We start from the raw sequence: 21,253 nt of genomic DNA on the forward strand, positions 1-21,253 counted from the left end.
TGTGTGTGTGTGTGTGTGTGTGTGTGTGTGTGTGTGTGTGTGTGTGTGTGTGTGTGTGTGTGTGTGTGTGTAATGTTGTTTTCTTTGAAACAAATAATTTGATCATCCTCAGCGGGCTTGTTAGAATTCATGTAAATACGGAATAACAATATATTCCGTACAAGATGAAAAAAATCTTCGTAGTGAAATTGTGATTATAAAAACTCCCGCTCCCCAAAGAGCAAAACTAAACTTCCTCGTGTTTCCTGTTAAAATAATGGATTTTTAAGAATAGAACACATTTTCAACAATGTATCATTTTGTAACTTTGAAAGTAGCTATTCAACACACACAAACTTTAAAGGGTTCTAAACTTCTTATAGAAAAAATAAGTTTTAATGAGAAAAAATTGCTGAGGAAGTCAACTCGCTGTCAGATAATTTTAGCACAGTCATCAGTAGCCAGTCGGAACCCCTTTGGCTTTTTTGGCTCACTCTCACCTGTTTCCCATCACAGTCCAATGGTAAGTTTATTGTATTTCGTCAGCTTAAATGCCCCCAGGTTTGCTTTTTATTCACTTGCAGTGAAACCAGCTTTCTGTCCAGCTGCTAATAGCAACAAGCTGTTGAATTCCTTCAGCAGGAGACAAAAGAAAGAGCATATCCCACTGTTTTCCATTCTCTCAAACAGTTACAAAAATACATTGTTTGTTCAAATCTTCTGAAACGGACTCTTTAGCACACGTGAGTACATCCTGATCTGGCATCTCTTTCTGTTTAAATGCAAATAATTTTAAGAGTAGAGATTATACAAGGTCACTCCAATGCCATGACAGCTAAACGGGAATTTCTGCACCAGGACATGGCATCAAGCTACTTCTGTGCTTGGCAGGCTGAACGGAGAAATTTTTCAATACGACACAACTGCACGCAAAGTCAAAAGTGAACACCAACTCACAGAAACTCACTGTTAAAAATGAGAACTCGGGTTGTAGACACGTCTGGTTCATTTGAAAAACTTGAAAAAATGACCTATTAGAGAAGAGTTTTGAGTATTTGAACAAAGTGGTAGATGCTGTTTGATTTATTATCGTAGACAACCTCTAAACAGAATGATGGCTGAAAACATTTGAAGACTGGTAAAGAAGCAATGCATTACATTACCAGTACTTATAGGCGACCGTGGCTCAGGGGGTTGGGAAGCGTATCTGTAACCGGAAGGTCACCGGTTCGATCCCCGGGTTCTCTGTCCTGGTAATTGTGTCCTTGGGCAAGACACTTTACCCTGCTGGTGTTGGCCAGAGGGGCCGATGGCGCGATATGGCAGCCTCGCTTCTGTCAGTCTGCCCCAGGGCAGCTGTGGCTACAACCGTAGCTTGCCTCCACCAGTGTGTGAATGAATAGTGGCATTGTAAAGCGCTTTGGGTGCCTTGAAAAGCGCTATATAAATCCAATCCATTATTATTATTACTACTTCTTCCAATGGCAAATTAAAACTAAATAAAATCATTTTGAAGTTGTGCTGTGTACCTAGACAGATTCCTCATGTCTTTGTAAACATCGTATTCTTTGTTACTTGAGTCCAGGCCATGAGGGTCAGTCTCACTGTAATATCGGCCAATCATAAAGAGCCTCTGCCTCTGCCTCATTTCCTGTCTGCTTTTATCAGTCCATCCTCTGTTATACGCCCCGTAAATGGAACTTTCCACCATATTCACCACTGACAAAAACCTATTTTTGTGACATTGCTGAATGGCTGAACGAAGTTTAGGTATAAATAGGTATAAATAAAGGTATTATCATAAGAGACCAACTGGTAAGAATTCACAAGGCTCTGATGTGAAAATAAAATGTGCATTTACTGAATCTGAGAAAGACTTGATTCAATACATAAAGAAGATAAAATTAAGGAAGCTATCCATGCGTCTTTCTATTTCTCCTGCTACAAGTCCTCCTTTCCTTTGCTAGCCTGCATTGTAAAAGCACCGAAGGGCAGGTAGTGTGAAAAATTATCCAGGGGTGGGAAGCCACGTTTAGCACCATCCATCCCTTTACTCCTATTTTTCTATCCACATTCTCCTGCCTGTCCTTCCCTTATCCCCTTGCCCCTTCTCCATGCCTGGCTATGTATTATGAATTCATCTGCAGATAAAGCAGATCTATCATTCTGTCATGAAGGCAGGGAAGGGAGGTAGACTGTGGAATGCCCTGGCACTGAGAGCAGGGAAGGGCTGTGTGCATAGTGCTATGCTTCCTTGCGCATTCCCTGCTGCGCCTGCTCTTGCCCTCTCCAGCTCTGTCTGTCTGTCTGTTCTCATGATCCATACAAGGCCCCAGCTGCCCCCCCTTATCCATTCTTGCCTTACCTGTACCAACTAAACCCACACAAGCCACCTTAGCTTCAGCCAAACAGCCCATAACTGTAATAACACAGTGCCTGGCTTAACAAGAAATCCATCCCCAGGTATAAACCAAGGCCTGCACTGCTTGACTAACTCTCAGCTCAAGTCTCCAGTTACACAGAATAACACCCTGCTTGCCAATCAGATAGGGGACAAATTACAAGACGTGCACAAGAGAGTACACAGAGCTCTAGGATCCAGAACGATTGTTCCCACTGGAGCCAAAATATAGAGATGTACCTCACCGATAGCTCTGCATTCAGCACATATAAAACATATGAAGTAATGAAAAAGCAGTTAGAGGCATGTGTGTGCATGTTGTACATTTGTCTTGTGTTTATCCCGTGTACGTTCACTTTTATGATCTTTCGATGCAAAACAACCTCTCAGCCATCATGTTTGGCTCTCAGCCACTGGACAGCCTTTACACCCAATCTCGTTAATGTTGATCAAATAAAAAATGAACTGCATATTCGATGTGTATGAGTGTTTATGACATTTTGCAGCATCAAATTTAAGAATACATCCATCCAATTTTCTTAACCGATTGAATTCCTATCCCAGCTGTCATTGGGGTAGAGCGTGGATAGAAACAATCATTCGCTCTCACAGTCACACTTAGAATCATATTTAACCTAACGTGTTTTTTGACTGCAAGAGGAAGAACCCAGCAAACCGGCAGAACCAAACCCAGGACGTTCTTGCTTTGAGACCGTGCTAATCACTGCACTGCTGTTCCACCTACATATGTGTGTTATCAAAATTTACCTCCTTGACTGTCTTATTTTCTCTTCTTTTTCTTTAACTAAGTTCACACCTGACTTTGTCTCCTTAAAACTGTGTTTTATATCAAAAGAAAAAGGCCTGAATTAAATTACATCAGCATCTCCTTATCAAATTAATAACATCTGAGATATCAAAATGTTTATGTTGGCATTTGTTCCCCTAGAGTATCTGCATTTCAATATACAGAGTATAATGTCAAGATGAGGTGTTTATTCTTTAACTATGCTAACACTATGGTGGTAGGGTAAGTTTTGTGTCTTCTTAGTGATTTCCTCCAGAATCACCAAGAAGCAGATGTTTCTAGTTTGGACTGAACATTGTTTAGACTGATTTTGTTCTATTTGTAAAAGTATTAACATTCCCATCAGTCTCAGCTAAACTTTGTGTTTAGCTGGCAAACATTTGTATGCTAACATGCCAAACAATGATGGGGGCAGCTGTAAAGCAGACACATTAAACATTATCACTAATCTTAGCATGGCTCTAGATTCAGTTCTGCTCAAAACTGGCTCAAAATCAGAAAACTCTCCAACCACAGTGGTTAGCTGCCGTGAGCTAACACTCATGAGTCAAGATGCAAAACCTCTCCAATGTCTCCAGTCGCCAGAATCAAACCTTTGTCCTCTGTCCACCTTTCGTACCACTTACACTGACAACAAAAGCAGTTAAGCTTATTGCAAAATGTATTAAATAAAATTGGTTGAAAGCCTATAAACAGATTTGGTGACAAGCTACACTGCGACATAAATATCTGTGTCATTTCTTCTGGAAGTTTTAATCAAAACTTTACTCGCGCCTAGGGCGTTTTAATCTCTTTTAAGCATTGGATAAATAATTCTCGCCCCATTTATTATACCTTAATATATGTATTTGTGTTTTCTTCACAACATCTCAGCTCAGTCCATTTTCCTCCCTCTTTCCATCCACTCTACCGTTTGATTTTTCTTCCCCTGTCTCGGAGAGAGGAGTTGCATAGTGGGAGTGTGTTGTCTCAGTGCCAGGGCAAAAATAGACAGTAAATTACAGAGCCTTCTGAGAACACCCCACTGTGCTGCATGACCTCAAAATAACACACACAGACATATACCCACAGACTTACATAAAAACGTGAATTACACAGTATGCTGTCCTACTTCTCTATTTCCCATGCAGCCCGTTGATGTGACGATCACACAAAATCCTTTGCAACTTTGTGCCAACCAACAGTCCTGCACCAGAGTTATGTGCCTGCAAAGGAAACTCTGAGTCTGATTCACAGATGTTAATGCGATTATGGCCTCATCTCAGCTTACCCTGACACACAAACATACTTTTAAAAGTATTTATGCAGATCTATATACATTCTATTGCCAAAGTATAACCAAATGTAGTCATAAGAAGCACAGCAATAAAATAATATTTTGTGTCGATTTTGTAGACGAGTTAAACAAACGGATAAATTCTCAGACCACCCTTGTCAGCAGCATAAGCTCAAAAATAAAAATAAAAACTCCACAAAAAAAAAAAAACAGGGCAGTGCTGATTGAACATCACAGGTGTTTGTCATACTCACCTTGAGAGAGTCAAAACAGGCAATGACTCTGCCATTTTCCACTTGACAGCTCTTGGCAGGGTGGGCAAACTTGCACTCACTGTCTGGTCGTGAACAAGTTCCTCTCTGGAATTCCCGACAAACCTCCAGTGTCAGCCACTTTGTGTCCCGGATCGGTGTCACATTCACCGCCATTTTAAACCAGGAAGGAGGGGTCGATTAAGAGTAATAGATATCCAGCAAATGCAGTTATGTCTATTTCTGTATGTTTCTAATAACACTGAGGCAAATGATGAGAAAGTACAAATAAAGGACATGGGAAAAAGGCAGACTTGACAGGTTTTCTCCCCAGGGTCTGACTCTGAATTTAAGCCTAAGAGGCCTTGCTGTCGTCTACCACCTGTGGCCCATCCTAAGAGTTTGTTTGGGGCTCCTTCAGCACCTGTCACCCAGGGCTTAGGCTGCTGACAGCCAGAGAGACCTGCTTTGTAATCGCTCTCTTTCAAACACCCACACCATGCACACCAGTTCTCCCTGTGCCTTGCTTGCTCCTCAGCTGAACTGTCAGGTGAGATGAATGGCAAAACACATTATCGATCGAGTTGGCCCATGATGAAAAGATGCATGGCTGGAGGAGAGAAGAAAGCAGGAGAGGAGGAGGAGGGGGAGAGGGGCCGGTGGAGGGGAGAGCAAAGAGACAATCTTCTTCTGCTAAAACGAGCCGATAAAAACGCTGTGTCTTCAATATCGGCCTCTGTCTGCGGAGAAAGGTGGCGTGTTTGACTTCCACAGAGGAGGGCTGAGTGGCATGGGTGGAGAGAGGTCTGGCTGGCAGACAGAGGAAGGGATGGAGGGGAGGAGGGAGGTGTCAGTAATGTGGAGACAGCCTCAGCGGACGAGGCTGGCAATCATGGCAGTCCTGGTGCTTGTGGTGTGGCTGGCAGCTCCAGCAGACATGGACAGGCGCAGAGGCACAGGCGGCTTCAGCGGAGCCAAACAGCCACAGGGGTCAGCGAATGAAGGCACTTCTCTCTGTGGAGAAGGAGGGAAGAGCATCAGGGTAACAGCGCTTATTGCACATACATGCTCACAAACACAAGGCTAATACTCTTCCTCTCAAACACACACAACTGGATTCAGACACAAAGCCTCATTTGAACTTGCCTCCCATTCATTTTGTCGCGCACGCTCTCCCACAGTAGCTCTCGCAGACACTACCAGGCTCTCAGCTGGAAAATCAAACACCACATTGCTAACAGGAAAGCTCAGCAAAGCTCAAGCATTCAGGCACAGACAATTTATTTCAAAAGTCGACCATGAAGAAGAGAGAGGGGGGAGACAGAAAGTGGAAGAGGGACAATTATGTTATGCATCTTCGTCTGCATCAGTATTAATTAACATTTAGAATTAGCGCCGTAAACAAACCGAAAATAATGAATGACAAGTGAACGATAACAAGACAATACAAAGAAAAAAAAGAAACACAATAAACAAAAATCAAGTAACTATACTCTAAAATACTGCAGCCAGTATTTACACGCAGCTAATGGCGAGCACTCAAGTATCAAAGTATTGATTTGTGATTTAACAATCGGCCCATCCCCAGTAAGATTAAAAGTAGCCTATCAGCAAGCTAGACGGTCCCAGCGTCACTGCTGGAAGGTTGCCGGGTAGGACAAACGAGGCAATGACTTGATAAAGGTCGCTACAGAAGAGGGAAATATTTGGGACGTGCTTCTTTGTTTTACTTTTGTTAGACTCTTTTCTGCGATAGTTAAAGCATTTCATCTGAGAAAAAGTGGTTGCTGAAAGAACATGACTGTCCCTCAAATCTCCAACAGCTTACAGGAAGTGCCCAAAAACCTACATCCCACCAGTGATTACATCACTACTAGGTCTCCCACACTTTAAGAGATGAAATGTTTCTGTGACAGTGCTATCATGAAACAGTGGTATGATGTTTATATAAAGCATCCAACTCGATAGGAGTCCTCTGGTAACTTCAAAATGACCTTATTTAGAGTGACCTCTCAGTCAATCTCACCGTGGCCTGTGATTCACACAGAGGCTCTATTCCTAAATATGTATTCCTGGTATTAGGTAACGCCTCTTTAACTCTAAAACATGGTATAGTTTCAGTGGGGTTAAATTAGCATTTAAAGTGTGTAGAGGAAGAAAACTAAGTCAGAAAAAACCAAGCAAATCAATTCACCAAAGTCTGTGTGGATAGATATCAAGTCTTAAGCATGACTTTAAAACTTACTCTCAGGTGGTTGTATTAAATCAAAGCATTTATCTCACTGGGCTGTCACAAAAAAACCCTTAATGATGCCAGATATTTAACAGTAGAGGAGCATCAAGGACCAACTTTTTTCAGATTTTTAATCAGTAGTCTAGCAATGTGGCCAAGAGTTAAAAATGACAGTTTGAAGAAAAATGAAGAGGTACATGACTTAGGAAGGGAAAAAGCATAATAAAATGAAAGTACTTGGTCAAGCATTGATTGCTCCTATTTGGGCCAGTCACTTCGTGAACTACTTTTTCAGCCCAAAGCTGATATTTTGGGCAGTGCGGATATGTGCAAGTGGCAGCAGAGTGAATAGAGAGATGACTACTGCTTGCCAAAATTAGTCTTCTACATCACCCACTCTTTTTTCCTGACCTTTCTGGTATCAACATATATTCAAACATTGTTTTTATTTATGCTGAAATCTCTAAGACACACATGTCAAGATGTGAGTCAACACTTCCTGTATGCAGACAGAAGTACAGGAAGTACAAATTAAGCATCTACAACTAACAAGTCAGGAAAACCACCGGTTACATTCAGGAACAGGAAGCCGTGCACCGAAAAAAGAAAAACAACTCTTTGGACAGATGAAATCAAGATTAACTGTTAACAGAGCGATGGGAGAAGAAAAGCTCAGAGATGGAGAGAAACGGTTTATGACCTGAAGCATACTGTAACATCTGTCAAACACAGTGGAGGCACTGTTATGGATGCTACTGGAATTGAGTCACTAGTGTTTATAGCTCATGTGATTGCTGATAAAAGCAGCAGGATGAACAGTGAAGTGTACAGGGATATACTCTCTGCTCAGATTCAGCCAAATGCTGCAAAACTAGTCAGATAGTGCTTCACAGTGCAAATGGATAACCCTTAACAAGAGTTTTCCAAGAGTTTTCCCAAGAAACCCAAGAGTTTCTTAAGGCAAAGACATGATATATTCCTTGGTGTCCTAATCAGTCACCTGATTTCAGTACATCAGAGCATGTTTTTCAATTATTAAAAGTAAAACTAAATGCAGAAACCCACAAGCAAGCAGCATCTGAAGGTGGGTGCAGTAAAGGCCTACAAAGCATCTCCAGAGAGGAAACACAGCAATTACTGATGTCCATGGGTTCAAGACTGGACATTCATTGACAGCAAAGGATTTTCTTTGAAATGATATAAAATGATGTCCGCCCAGTTACTTTTGATCATCTAAATATGTGATATAAATGTATAAAATGGCTCTAATTCCTAAGCATTTATTGCAAAACTTTTGTTAAACCCCTTAAATTAAAACAGAAAGTCTGCACTTCCATCACATCTTGACTGCTTGATTTAAAATTCAAAGCATCACGAGGTCAAGCAAAGGCTTGAAAGAGAATTCGTAACAACTTTGGAATAAAGAACCAGAAAATCGAAGGACCCAACTAAATGGTACTTACTGACTTGGCAGCAAATGTCGTGGGTACGTTGTAGCTGCTGGAGCTGAAACGAAAATATTGTGAAGATGAACTAGAAAAAGCACATCCATGATACTTTAACTTGCTGTTTGTCTTTGTTTGTTTGTTGTTTTGCAGGCTATATAAATGTGGACATCTGAAAAAGATTGCCTCATTACCACCGTTGTAATTTTAAAACGCTGAATCTAAAACATATAAAATAGAAGAAAATGCTTGTCACACTGAGATTAGTTGCTCATCCTGTAGATTTATATTTCCCCTTCCCGCTGTGGAGATGATCCAGTGTACCTCAAGTCTTTATTAAGGCATTCGGCATCTGTGACTGAATTAAAATTAATTAATGATAATCCTGAAGTCTGGCAATAGAGCAATGCTGAAACTGATGGTAAACCTTAAATTTATTGTACTGATGTATGTATTCACGCTATTTATTTATAGCACACTCTCTAAACCTGTCATGGTCCCTGTGCCTCACCATGTGTTTTTGCTCTTTCTCTCTCTCTCTCTCTCCTGCCGGGGCAGTGCTCATTATGGGCTCCCGCCCCTGGCCCACGCACCTGCTATCTCCACACCTGCTGCCTATCGTCGCAATCCCGAGCCCTACTTAAGATGGCAGCACGATGCTACTCATCGCTGTATCGTTGAGCAATCAGTCTGTTTCTAACCGGAGTTTCTGTGTACAGATCTTTCCCAGACCCGGGAAAGTAAATAAATTCACTGTCTTCCTTGCAAGGATCCCTGGTCTGCGCGTGAGTCCGTTTACACCCCGTGACAAAACATATTAAACCTTGGTACTAACTAATGCAGATTCTAATAAAACAGCATGATATCCATAGCTCACCCACGAGAATAACAAACTGTTGTATGTCTAAAACATATCATCAAATCTACAAGTTATAGTAGGAAATGCACCGGTAATTAACATTTAAACGATTTGTGTAATCATTTTTTTCCTCGAACAGCTTCGAATTCTCCGAACTAAAGCCATTATCTTCTTTCCTCTTATTAAAGATGCACTAGTGCATCCGATGGTAAGCAGTGTGACAAAGTAGGCACCAAAGTACCTTTCCTTAGTATTTACAGAAGTCATCTGTCTCGTGTTATGGCTGCCATACAGACGCTTTCAGTTTGAACCTTTGCAGAGCAAAACCTTCACTTTCATACAAAGAAGCATACGTTTCTCCGAAAACATGCATTATATAACATGTATGTGCCTGTGCCAGCTATCCCATGTGCTCTGATTATATTTGAACTGTGAGCCAAGTGGCTATGATGTCATATTTAAACTTGATTTGCCAGACTACAGGACAGTGTTCTTCATAGGACAGTTCCTAAGCCTTGCAAACATTTCCATTGCAGAATCATACCCTATGAGTTAACCACCATAGCTGTGCAGCATTCCTACCACCATTTTTAAAGGACACATAACATTTTTGTTTTTCAAAATCCACATTAAAAATACAAAGTTTCAACATTTTTTATTGTTTTCATTTATTAAAAGTAGTTTCAAAAGTGTAAATGTCTCACATGCACTATATTATGTTTATAATTTTTCAAAGTGTTGATCAGCATGACCAGAAAATGGACAACAGTTGTACTTTTCTGTAACCTAAGTAAACAATGTAACACAAAACAATGGAATCATAACTGAAGTGCATCAAAAACTATATTCCCACGTGGGGGATGATCCTGGGTCTCCTGGTTAAAAGTCTTGTTTTATTTGGTCTAAGCACAAAGGACATGAGACATCAGAGCATAACCCCACAGTTCAGTTGCACTGAACTCTCGCATATGCTCATATAAAAGGGAATATGCCTCATTTGCAAGGCTGCATGGATAAAAAGAAAACAAACAGAGAATGTACATGGATTTGATTAGACAAACTTACCCTTGAGTCCTAAGGCAATGGCATGCTAGTTTTCTGTTAAGCGTTATGCTTTCTGTGGGTTCTGGAATATCCTAAATGAAACAGCTATGACAAAATAATATAGATGTAATGGGGCTCCACGTTTACATGCATTATTAGTGCCAGTTCCACATGAAGAAGGGAGTGAGGCACCTTAGTCGACTCTCACCTCAAAGCAGGATTAAAACTAAGAGGTAACAAATGTGAGAAATGACTCTGGCACAGAGGAAATATATAAATAAAGAAGTCATCAATAAACATCTTACCACGTGTGAATAATGCATGTGGCCATTTCCCATAGCCTGAGGCAGAAGATATTATTACACCATCAGATCAACTAGCCAAAGTAATAAGTTGGAGTGCAGAAACCTGGGGATGTTACACTCCCACAAAACACCCCGATTTCTTCAAACCCCAAACAGACACATGCACCCCTACACACACACACACACACACACATAGAGTTCATTAAAAAGAATAAAATATTGGCTGAATATTCTGTCTCATTCCAGGCCAATCCCAGCTGTTGACATGCGGTCAGCACAAAGCAGACTGTAATGCCGAGTGTCACCAGGGTTCACGTATCTCCTCGTTTAAAGAGAGCCATCTGATCTTGTGTTAATCTGTCTGGTAAAACGGTGCCATTCATTTGGCCCAACTCTACATTATTTCATGCATATGACAACTGACCAGGAAAAACACACTGATTTAGCTCAGAGTGACACCCCTGCTGTGGAAGTACTGACTACTAAGACCCTCTTACTAACATATCTGCAACACCTTTATAATATTGCAAAGGTAACACTGATTTGGCAACTTCTTTGAACAAAAATAAGACTCAACAAAAATAATATCATGTTATGTCTGTGAGAAGCTGCATGTAATGCTCAAAATTGAGAAATCTGTGACCCCATGAGCGACTCAGCCTAATTTGCCTCTGGGGACAACAGCCAATGTTTTTGTGGCTTTCTGTTATCCAAATATTTGAGTCAAGATTTCCATTTTTGTCCTCTGGTCATTGTTTCCACATCCAGATAAAGAACAAGAAGGTAATAAAAAGTTACAGCTCATGGTTTCTGGACGCTATATCTAATTTGCTTGCCACACGCAGCTTTTATCTGCATGCAACCACAGCCTGCTCACACATGAAAAACTCAAGGTAGGCTACAAAAACCTGAAAATATTCATGTAAAATTTCATGAGACTTAAATCAGGAGTTGGTCAGGATGTCTGAGCCAAAATGGCAAGCCAGCCAATAAAACAGAAAGACAGGCCAAACAGAAAAACAACACTGCCATTTGTAGCATAGATATAACTAATTATACATTCGTTGCTCAGAATGATGTCAGTGTTATTTTTTATATAGTTGCATACCATAATATTAATTTGGACTGTTGAGCATAACACACATGAAACTGAGCTGTTAACTGAAGCAACATGCAGCCCTGCATCTGAGAGTAAAGAACAGACAAAAAGAGGAAGAATGAGGAAGATTTTTGTGAATGCAGGCCAGAGATCTGAGTCATTTATTCACTTTGAATGACTTCCAGAAAAGGGGAAAAAAAATAAAACCAAAGGTGAAGAAAAGAAAGCTAGAAAGCAGGTTCCTTCATGTTTGATTTCCTACGGATGATCTACCAAACACAGTTCACTGAGAAACAGAAGCTTGCTGGAAACTAAGAGAAAATAATATGCTTGAAAACATAACTCCCCAAGAGAGTCACAGGATAAACTCTGATCTATTAAAGTGCCTTCGGAGTTGCTGTCTAGCATTTGAAAGGTCTTGTGTGTTCATGCAGTAAGTTGATGGTTCAGCCACTCTTTAAGTGTTACAAATTCAGCCAAGAGTTCAGAATCTGTTTTTTATGCTCTTTCTCTCTGGATTTTGGGAATACAGCAGGTTAGAAACAGGGATTTTTATCTTCTGGCTCAAATTTAATTGTTCAGTAAGTTTACACTGCCGGTATTAAGGAAGAAGTTGGTGGCGTAAGAGGCAAGGACTGGGAAAAAAGAGAAGGGGAAATTCAGTAATGTGAGAGGTTAAAGGGCGCTGACTGCAGCAGCAGCAAAAAGCAGATGCTGGACGCTTCATATTACACCACATCACCGGCTGACCAGGATATCATCTATAAACGACCTGAGCTGCCCTTTATACTGATAGGCACATCAGGGAGAGCCTGTATGGGGTGGGGAGGCTGCGAGAGACAAATAGAGTAAAGGAGACCAAAGGTGGTGACAGGAAAAGGCTAGAAGCTGGAAAGGGATTGATAAGAGGCAAACAGGAGCAATTAGTACAAGTCTGTAAGAGACAGAGGTCGGTGTCTGGTAGTAAGACAGGAAAATCAAGGTGTGAACTGGCAGGTACGCAAGAGGAGGAATCAAAGGGGAAAGCTGGGAGGGCAAAAAGCAGAGTTTTAAAAAGCACGCCTGGCATTCTGCTGTGATATCATTTCAACATTTCTCATCTCTCTTCATTTCTCGTACCCTAATCGCCACCTGTTCTCCTTTTCTGTTTCTTTACACATGCATGCTTCAGTGTTTCACTTATTTTTCTCTCCCCAAGTCTTTATTCTTCAAACAAATCTGCTCGCCTTCTGCTAAGTTGCACTCGCAGTATCATGTGACATAAACAACTCTGTGAACGTGGCTAGTCTTTTAATAGTAGCTGTCCTCGTTTTATTCGCCCACTGTCTCAGCCCCCTCTATCTCTCCTTCTCGCTGTCTCTATACTCATTCCTTGTTCACACAACACCTTATGCTGCAGTACCACCAGTAATGTGCTGCAAGGTCACCATCGCCACGGCAACTAGATAAACCATGCTTAAAGCAAGGACAAAGTGGTTAATGGTGTCAGGTCCAGCCTCATATCATAGCAATATAAGGGAAAGACACAGAGTTTTCAAATGACACTGTGACATCGGGAACGGCCACTGGGCTGTCCATTAATGAGGCTGCAGTGGTTAGGAGCAGGGGTAGCGCAACGGCAGGAGACAACGCCTGTATATATGCATATAGCTTTGCCGCAGGAGTGTCAAGCATAAGGTCCGGGAGCCAGAATCGGCCCGGCAAAGACTCCAATAAGGACCATTGGATGTGAAGGACATCAATTTTGGACTGGTAACTGCAACTTTTTGATATAAAAGTTTTAGACAAAGTTATTAACTTACAGATTTCTGTCATTTTACTTCTTACGATACATGTTGACAGAGTTCTTTAATTTAATACAACAGCATTTCAGCATCCATACATTCTCTTCCGCTTATCCTTTTTAGGGAGCCAATCCCAGCTACCATATGGCAAGAGGCAGTGTACACCCTGGACAAGTTGCCAGTTTGTCATAAGTCTAACAACCACTCGCACTCAGATTCCCACCTCACATTCACACCTAATTTGGAATGACCACTAACTGCATGTCTGTGGACTGTGGGAGGAGGCCATAGTTTCCGGAAAGAACCCAAACAAACAAAGGGAGAACATGCAAACTCCACACAGAAAGGTCAGATGGTGGAACCGAACTCAGGACCTTCTTGCAGTGAGGCAACACTGGTCTGGTCTTTAAACCACACATCTATTCAAGTAGTTTCAAAAGGTGGTTTGGTTATTTCCTCCCCCAGAATGGTGCATACAATTTAAATACATTTTAATAATGGAAATAACAGATACACTGTGCTGCAAAATTGAAATTTAATGTGCTATGACTTAACACACTTGATTAATGGTGTCGTTTCTGACCTGTTTTGAAATATTGCATGAGGGATTTTGTTTTCTGAATACAAGTTATATTGAAGGTTTACATGCAGTCCTAATTAGAGAGGAAACTAATTTCCTCTATATGAAAACATCAAATGTCACAGTGACAACAAAAAATGGATTGTTGCCTTCAGATGATCTGCAGTTCTGCAGTGAGAATGCTGACAGGGAATGGAAAGAGAGAGTATATTTTTCCCATATTAGCTTCTCTTCATCGCCTCTCTGTTGAACTAACAATCACATTTAAAAGTCCTCACATACTATAAGGTCTTGAATAATCAGGTCAAATCTTATTTTAAAGACCTGATAGTACCTCGCTCTCAGACTGCTGGCTTACTTGTGGTTCGTAGGATATTTAAAAGTTAAATGGGAGGCAGAGCCTTTAGCTTTCAGGCCTCTTAAGTTTGGATTTTGGAGACAAACACCCTCTCTACTTTTAAGATTACACTTAAAAACTTTCCTTTTTGATATAGCTTAGAGTTAGGGCTGGATAAGGTAACTCTATAAGCCAAGTCTGCTGGGGACTTCCTATGATCACTGAACTTTTTTTTTTCACTTTTATTATTTGCTATTAGATTAACTATTACATTAGTTATTATTGATTGATTGATTGATTTAATCTTTATTTTGAACATGTTGAAAAAGTACAACAAAATAGAATTAAAAGAGACAAATGAACAAAGCAAAACAAAAGGAAAACGAGCAACCACAGCTCCAAATAACTTTCATGTTCAAAAAGGAGCAGGAAGAAGCATAAGCTTATTTAATCCCACCCCTTTTCCACTATCTAGTATCAATAGGCTACAGAAATACCTCCTTGCAATTACACTATATGTCATGTGTATTTTTTTTAATATATATACATATATGTTTCTATCTATCCATACATACGTATATACACATACGCACATATACACATTTTCAATAACCCCATTAACACCTCAAGGATACACAACCTACAAATATATACATATACCCATACCAACATACCCGTGCACCCGCACACACATGAAAATATTAGACATGAACACCCTATCAAATCTCTGCCTTTTCCCTGTACCCTGTAAAAACCATATCCTTAAACCGCTTTTTAAACTGTGCCATGCTCGGACATTGCTTCATATCTTTACTTAGTCTGTTCCACAGCTTCACTCCACACACAGAGATGCAAAAACTTTTTAATGTTGTACGGACACGAGGATGTTTTAAATTTAATTCCCCCCTCAAATTGTATCCCTGTTCCCTTTTAGAAAACATTTTTAGAATATTGTCAGGAAGCAGGTTATTTATTGCTTTATATATAATTTGTGCAGTGAGAAAATGAACCAGATCTGTGAATTTTTGAATTTTTGATTTTAAGAATAGGAATTCCCAAATAAGATTATTTTAGTTTTACTTAGATTTAGCGATAGTTTGTTCCTGTTAAACCATTTTTGAATTTTGCACATTTCTGAAGTAATTGTATCCAGCAGCTCCTTTATATTCCCCCCAGAACAAAAAATATTTGTGTCATCTGCAAATAATACTAATTTTAATATATCAGATGCCTTACAAATATCATTTATATAAATAATAAATAATTTTGGACCCAGTACAGAGCCTTGTGGAACACCACAAGCAATGTCCAAGCATGATGAGGAATGGACACCCAGCTTCACAAATTGTTTCCTGTCACTTAAATGATTTTTCACCCATTGCAGTACAACCCCCCTAATCCCATACCGTTCCAGTTTATTAATTCATATGTCATGATTGATTGTGTCGAATGCTTTCTTGAGATCCAGAAATACTCCAGCTGCATACTGTTTCTGATCTATAGCATTCGTAATCTCCTCAATTGATTCGATTAATGCCAGAGATGTTGATCTTTTTGATCTGAATCCATATTGACTGTCAGAGAGTAATTTATATTTATCTAAGAATTTGTCTAATCGTTTATTAAACAGGTTTTCTGGGATTTTGGAGAATTGTGGTAGTAAAGAAACAGGCCTGTAATTTGTGAAGTGGCGTCTATCCCCAGTTTTATGCAGCGGCACAACTTTAGCTATTTTCATTTTGTATGCCACTTTTCCCGTCTGAAATGATAAGTTCCAAATATATGTTAGAGGTCCTACAATTCCTTCAATGACCTTCTTGACGATTTTCATGTCAATATCATTACAATCAGTAGATGTTTTATATTTACACATGTGTACAATGTCAATTATTTCTTTTTCCTCCACTGATGTGAGGAACATTGAGTCAGGGTTCCTATCAATCAGGTTTTCACTACAGTCTACTGATGGCAGTGACTCAGGAATTTGTTCTGCCAGTTTTGGTCCAATATTTACAAAATAATGATTAAAGCTGTTGACCTTATCAGCAGTATTTTCCATAATATTGCCATTGTCGATAAAGTATTGAGGATAACTTTGTTGTCCAGAATTATTTTTAATGATACCGTTTAAAACATCCCATATTCCCTTCATATTATGTTTATTGTTGTTCAATATTTTACTATAATACTCCTTTCTACATACACGTATAATATTGGTCAACTTATTTTTGTATTTTTTATATTTATTTTCAGCATCTTTTGTTCTTTGTTTTAGGAATTCCCTATAGAGTGTATTTTTCTTTTTACATGCGTTTTGTAAACCCTTGGTGATCCATGGTCTATCTGAATATTTGTGCTTTCTGTTGTATTTTATTGTTGGACAGTTTTTATCGTACAACTCCATGAATATTCTTAAAAATATGCCATATGCAATATCAATATCAGTTTCTTTGTACACATTGTCCCAGTCCTGATTTAATAGATCGTTCTTAAATGCATTCATAGTTTCTTCTGTCCTTATACGTCTGTATCTCAGTTGTTCTTCATGCTGATTTTTCTTATAATTAGTGTCATAAACTGCAAAAACTGGTAGGTGATCACTGATGTCAGTAATTAATATTCCGCTCACAATGTTGTTTTCCATATTGTTAGTGAAAATATTGTCAAGTAAGGTGGCACAATGTGGTGTACTTCTGCTAGGCCTGGTTATTTTAGGGTGTAAACTCAAACTGTACATAGTGTTTAGGAATTCGTCGGTCATTTTATGCTTTTTTGGATTCAACAGGTCAATATTAAAATCACCACAGATAAACATAACTTTTTGATTTGTTTTAGAGAATATTTCCTCTATGAAGTCATTAAATACTTGAATACTATATTAATGTCTGGTTCTCTTCCACACTGTGTCTTCTGTCCTCTGTCCCTCCCCTCGCTGCCCCTCCCTGCGCCTGGTTCTTGAGGTTTCTTAAACCTCAAAGGAAGTTTTTTCTTCCCAACTTTTGCCAAGTGCTTGCTTTGGATCGTTTAATGGTTGGGGTTTTCTCTGTATTATTTTAGGGTCTTTACCTTACAATATGAAGTGTCTTGAGACTACTGTTGTTGTGATTTGGTGCTATATAAATAAAACTGAAAACTGTGCATTAGTTTGATTTTAGGCAATTTTCTCTTGAATCTACAGTACCTCAGGAAAAATAAAGCCTTTGCTTGGTTTCCTCCCTCTCAAGCTGCTAGAGGAACAGTGATGGGCATCTTAGTCATGGCACAAGTTAACTCAAATACCTTGCCGGGGGTTTAACTGAAATTATAGGGCTCACACATGAACCCTGTCAAACAAACGCAAGCTGGAGATTTGATCCGACAGTCTTCAGCTGAGTGTTAGTCATTGTGGAATGATACTCCATTATGATGACGGTTAGACAGATTGTACCATCAGGGTAATCTTATACCTCATTCTGATGCTGAGTTTGTGACACTCATACACACACACACATTAGCACTGCGACAGCAGGCCTGCATCAGCTAGAGGAAACACAATCGTAGTGATAAACGTAAGGTCACCAAGTGCATTTATAATTAGGATACTACCATATGAGTGATACGTATGTATATGCACATCAACGATCTCTCGTGCACTCTCTCTAATTCACACACACACATTAACCACACAGTCTGTGACTCCCTCCTTTAGCTGTAAGACAAACAGAGGGGAGGGGAGATGACAAGGGGCAGTCAAGTGGCACGTGTGCAAGCTGTCGTCTGCACTGTGGTATCAGCACAAGTGTTTAAAGAGCCTGACATGCACATAGACAGAAGGGGTGAGGCACTTGTAGCACACTCATATGACTTGGGATGTGTGAGATCATATAGATTTCATGGTTAAGATATGTGGTTTGATATGCTACACAGGGAGAGGGGATTACATGCAGTCCCCATGTACACATATATTGTGTGGATGTACACATTGTCTTCCTCCTTTACTGCAGTACGGCTACTTTGCTGTGGTGATGCCAGCCTGGTGTAATGCAGCGGCAGCAAGGGTGTCACTGAGTTCATGGACATAAACCAACCCACTGCCAGACCAGTCTGCTCCTCTCAGGAATAGCAAGGAGGTGGTGCGTGTGTGAGTATATGTGTGCAAAAAAGTGTGGGTGGGAGGGTAGATTTTGAAAGATTGGAAAACGCTGAGAATGAGAGGAAGAGTCACAGACCGAAAGACTGATAGAGACAGTGAGTGATAGAAGAAGATGTCCAGGGGATATAGATTTAATGGCTGGAAAGGTGGAAGACAGATGCTCATGAAAAAGGAAAAAACACCTTAATTGTAAATTCACTTGGCATCTCAGCATGTGTCATTTCAAGCACAGGGCCATTTTCAGCAAATGCACAAACACAATTGATGTCACTGACATGACTGTTCAGTTTAACAATGTCTGTTTCGCTTTGAGACATGTCAGCCTCGAAAGACAATACAGGCAGACAAGTGAATGCAAAAGTTATAATAAAGGAAAGCAGCACAGTTAAAGTGACAGACAGATGGAAAGACAGGGAAGGGAAAGGTGGCATGGCCTGAGAAACAGAACAGATATTTTGCAAATAATGAGAGGAGTGAGGAAAATAAGCAAAAGGTAGAAAAGGTAGAGGAAAATGAGAATTATTTATGAGCTACTTGGCTGTGGAATTCCTTTACAGAAAAAAAAAAAGATTAGTAACTGTGAGATGATCCCCGATTAGGAATGGAGGTCTGAAAAAGCTTAATAACGTAACGTAAAGTTCAGTAGATGAAGATTATTAATGCTAATGATTTGACCTTCTGGGACTTTTTTCCACATCCAAGAGTCTGGCATTTTTGATCAAATGAGGAAATACCAAAGAAGTGCCCCTCTCAGAAGAAAATATCACCACCACACCCACATACGAAATGCAGGATCCATGGCTTGTCATCAGATCTATATAAAGATCTAGTAAAGCGCTATATAAATACAGGCCATTTACCATTTACCAGATCAGCAAATCGGCCAAACATGGGGATAATCTGTACTCTTCAGCTGTCTCTGACCAGTGATTCTGTTTGACACCTTAATCTGTAGAAACCACAGAGGGCTGCTCTATGGAGCCAACTGTATTTACTATAGATTACATCTTCCACTAGTGTGCATTAGTCCGGTGACAGCTTTGCAGACTGCAGGGAAAACAGCAATCATACACCATTGACTGACTCACTGTGACTTTGCCACTCGCCAAATGGCCTCGTAGGACTTCCCCAACCATTTGTCTGAGTGGCTGTCTATCTGCCACTTACACGCTCTGTGTCGAATTTCTGAGGCTTGGAATTCAAAGTCGTGTCCGCTCACGTTCTTTTGCTTTCACCTTGATCAAAGCATTCACACTATTTTCTTATTTTCTGGTAACTGAATAATGCAAATCAGAGTAAGGGTGAGTTCATGTTGTTATGCACATACACTTTAGCTTTTTCAAACAAACACACTGCTCATCTGCATTCAACAGACTGCCCCGTGGCTGCTGAAGACAGCAGGGAGATGACATCACTTCGAAAGGACAGAAGAGGTGGTGGATGAAACTAGAAGGTGGGGGAGGATGAGAAATGAGGACAGACCTTTTCTACATTTTTTTTTTTAAATTGCAAAGAAATTCACAAACGCAGGTAATCAAGCATTCTCTCACTCTCCCTATTAGAGCATCTTCTTGTCTTACACACTCCTAGTTGATCAGTCAGAGTTATGCGTGCTGTGAAATTCAGTATGTATCTGAGTGCCTCCACACGCCGCTGTTCTATACCCTAATGACCTTGTAGATCTGCAGAGAAGTTCTTTCAACCGACTCAGACACTGAAAGAGAAGCAAAGCAAGAGCCACAAAAAAAGCAGGCAGACAGAATAAAACTGAAAGCTGCAGGGAGAGACAGAGACAGAGATGTGCAATATGAGAAAGTAGAACTGTGAAAGAGAGTGGCAGGTGTGGAGATAATGATTGATAACAAGCAGCAAGGAGTGTGAGTTTGGTAAATAACAAAAATGTGCATGTGAGCTCAAATATGGTACTCGTTTTACTTCTACCACTATACATAGCGGTAGGTGTGCCGCCCACAAACAATCAACATTCAGGCATCATTGCATTTTTTCTTCTTCTAAATTTTAAACCTGTATTTTCAATTTTGTGAGTCACTATCAATTGCCATGACACCGGAGCAAGATACCATTAAGGGAAAATCACCTCGCAGCATCAAAATAAGTCTTTTACCGGTAAACCACCGCAATGCTTTTATTGTGTTTTTATTGCTCTGGAAAGTGAAGGTATAGTTCTAAATGTGAGCAGCTATAAGCTGTGCCTTTGATAAATTTATATTTTACCTTCTTTTTGATAAGTGGGTTGGTGTTTAAAAAAAAAATCAGAAAGTTCAAAAGATTTCACAGAGAATTTTAGGTGCGAGGCACTCATGAAGCTTAAAATGAAACCCTCCATTCTGTCATCGAAGAGACATCATGCACCACAAGCCCTTTTTGTGCAGTGTGGAAAATGTATGTAGATGAGTGGCAAATGAGATGTGCATGAAGATAAACTGGGAATCACATTTTTTAACAGAAATTATGCACATGTAATAATCATAATTTCATCACACGATTGCTCCTCGTTTCCTAACCAATCCTGGTGCAAAGATAACAGCATTTAATGTACTTTTCTTAACGGATATTGTGAATATTTTACATTACACACAATATTCAACAGATTTTTTTTTTCTTTTTTGCACGTGCGTTTGTGTGTCAGTCTGAGTAACGTTCAGGTCATTTCCTGAGGGCAGCTGCACTGTAAACACCAGTAGCCTTGCTTTTGTACA

The 21,253-nt window shown here is 40.0% G+C and overlaps 1 protein-coding gene across 14 annotated transcripts in view; it reads right to left on the reverse strand.

Annotated features, from left to right (window-relative positions):
* LOC102292171 (muscleblind-like protein 1) overlaps positions 1 to 21,253 on the reverse strand; it is a 66,875-nt gene that overhangs the window by 39,049 nt on the left and 6,573 nt on the right. For 9 of the 14 annotated variants that reach the window (XM_042224119.1, XM_042224115.1, XM_005930043.3 and 6 more), the window contains exon 2: positions 4,719 to 5,729. The exons of 1 other annotated variant lie outside the window; for it this stretch is intronic. In XM_042224119.1, coding sequence (XP_042080053.1) covers positions 4,719 to 4,892 — 174 coding nt within the window. In that variant the 5' untranslated portion in view covers positions 4,893 to 5,729. Of the gene's footprint in view, positions 1 to 4,022; positions 5,730 to 8,411; positions 14,724 to 21,253 lie in introns of those variants that run through there. 4 more of the 14 variants (XM_042224113.1, XM_005930046.3, XM_042224112.1 and 1 more) reach the window with 4 other exon arrangements.

The sequence above is a fragment of the Haplochromis burtoni genome, unplaced genomic scaffold, assembly GCF_018398535.1.
Source record: "Haplochromis burtoni strain Fernald_Lab_line unplaced genomic scaffold, NCSU_Asbu1 Contig_128, whole genome shotgun sequence".
Taxonomy (NCBI): domain Eukaryota; kingdom Metazoa; phylum Chordata; class Actinopteri; order Cichliformes; family Cichlidae; genus Haplochromis; species Haplochromis burtoni.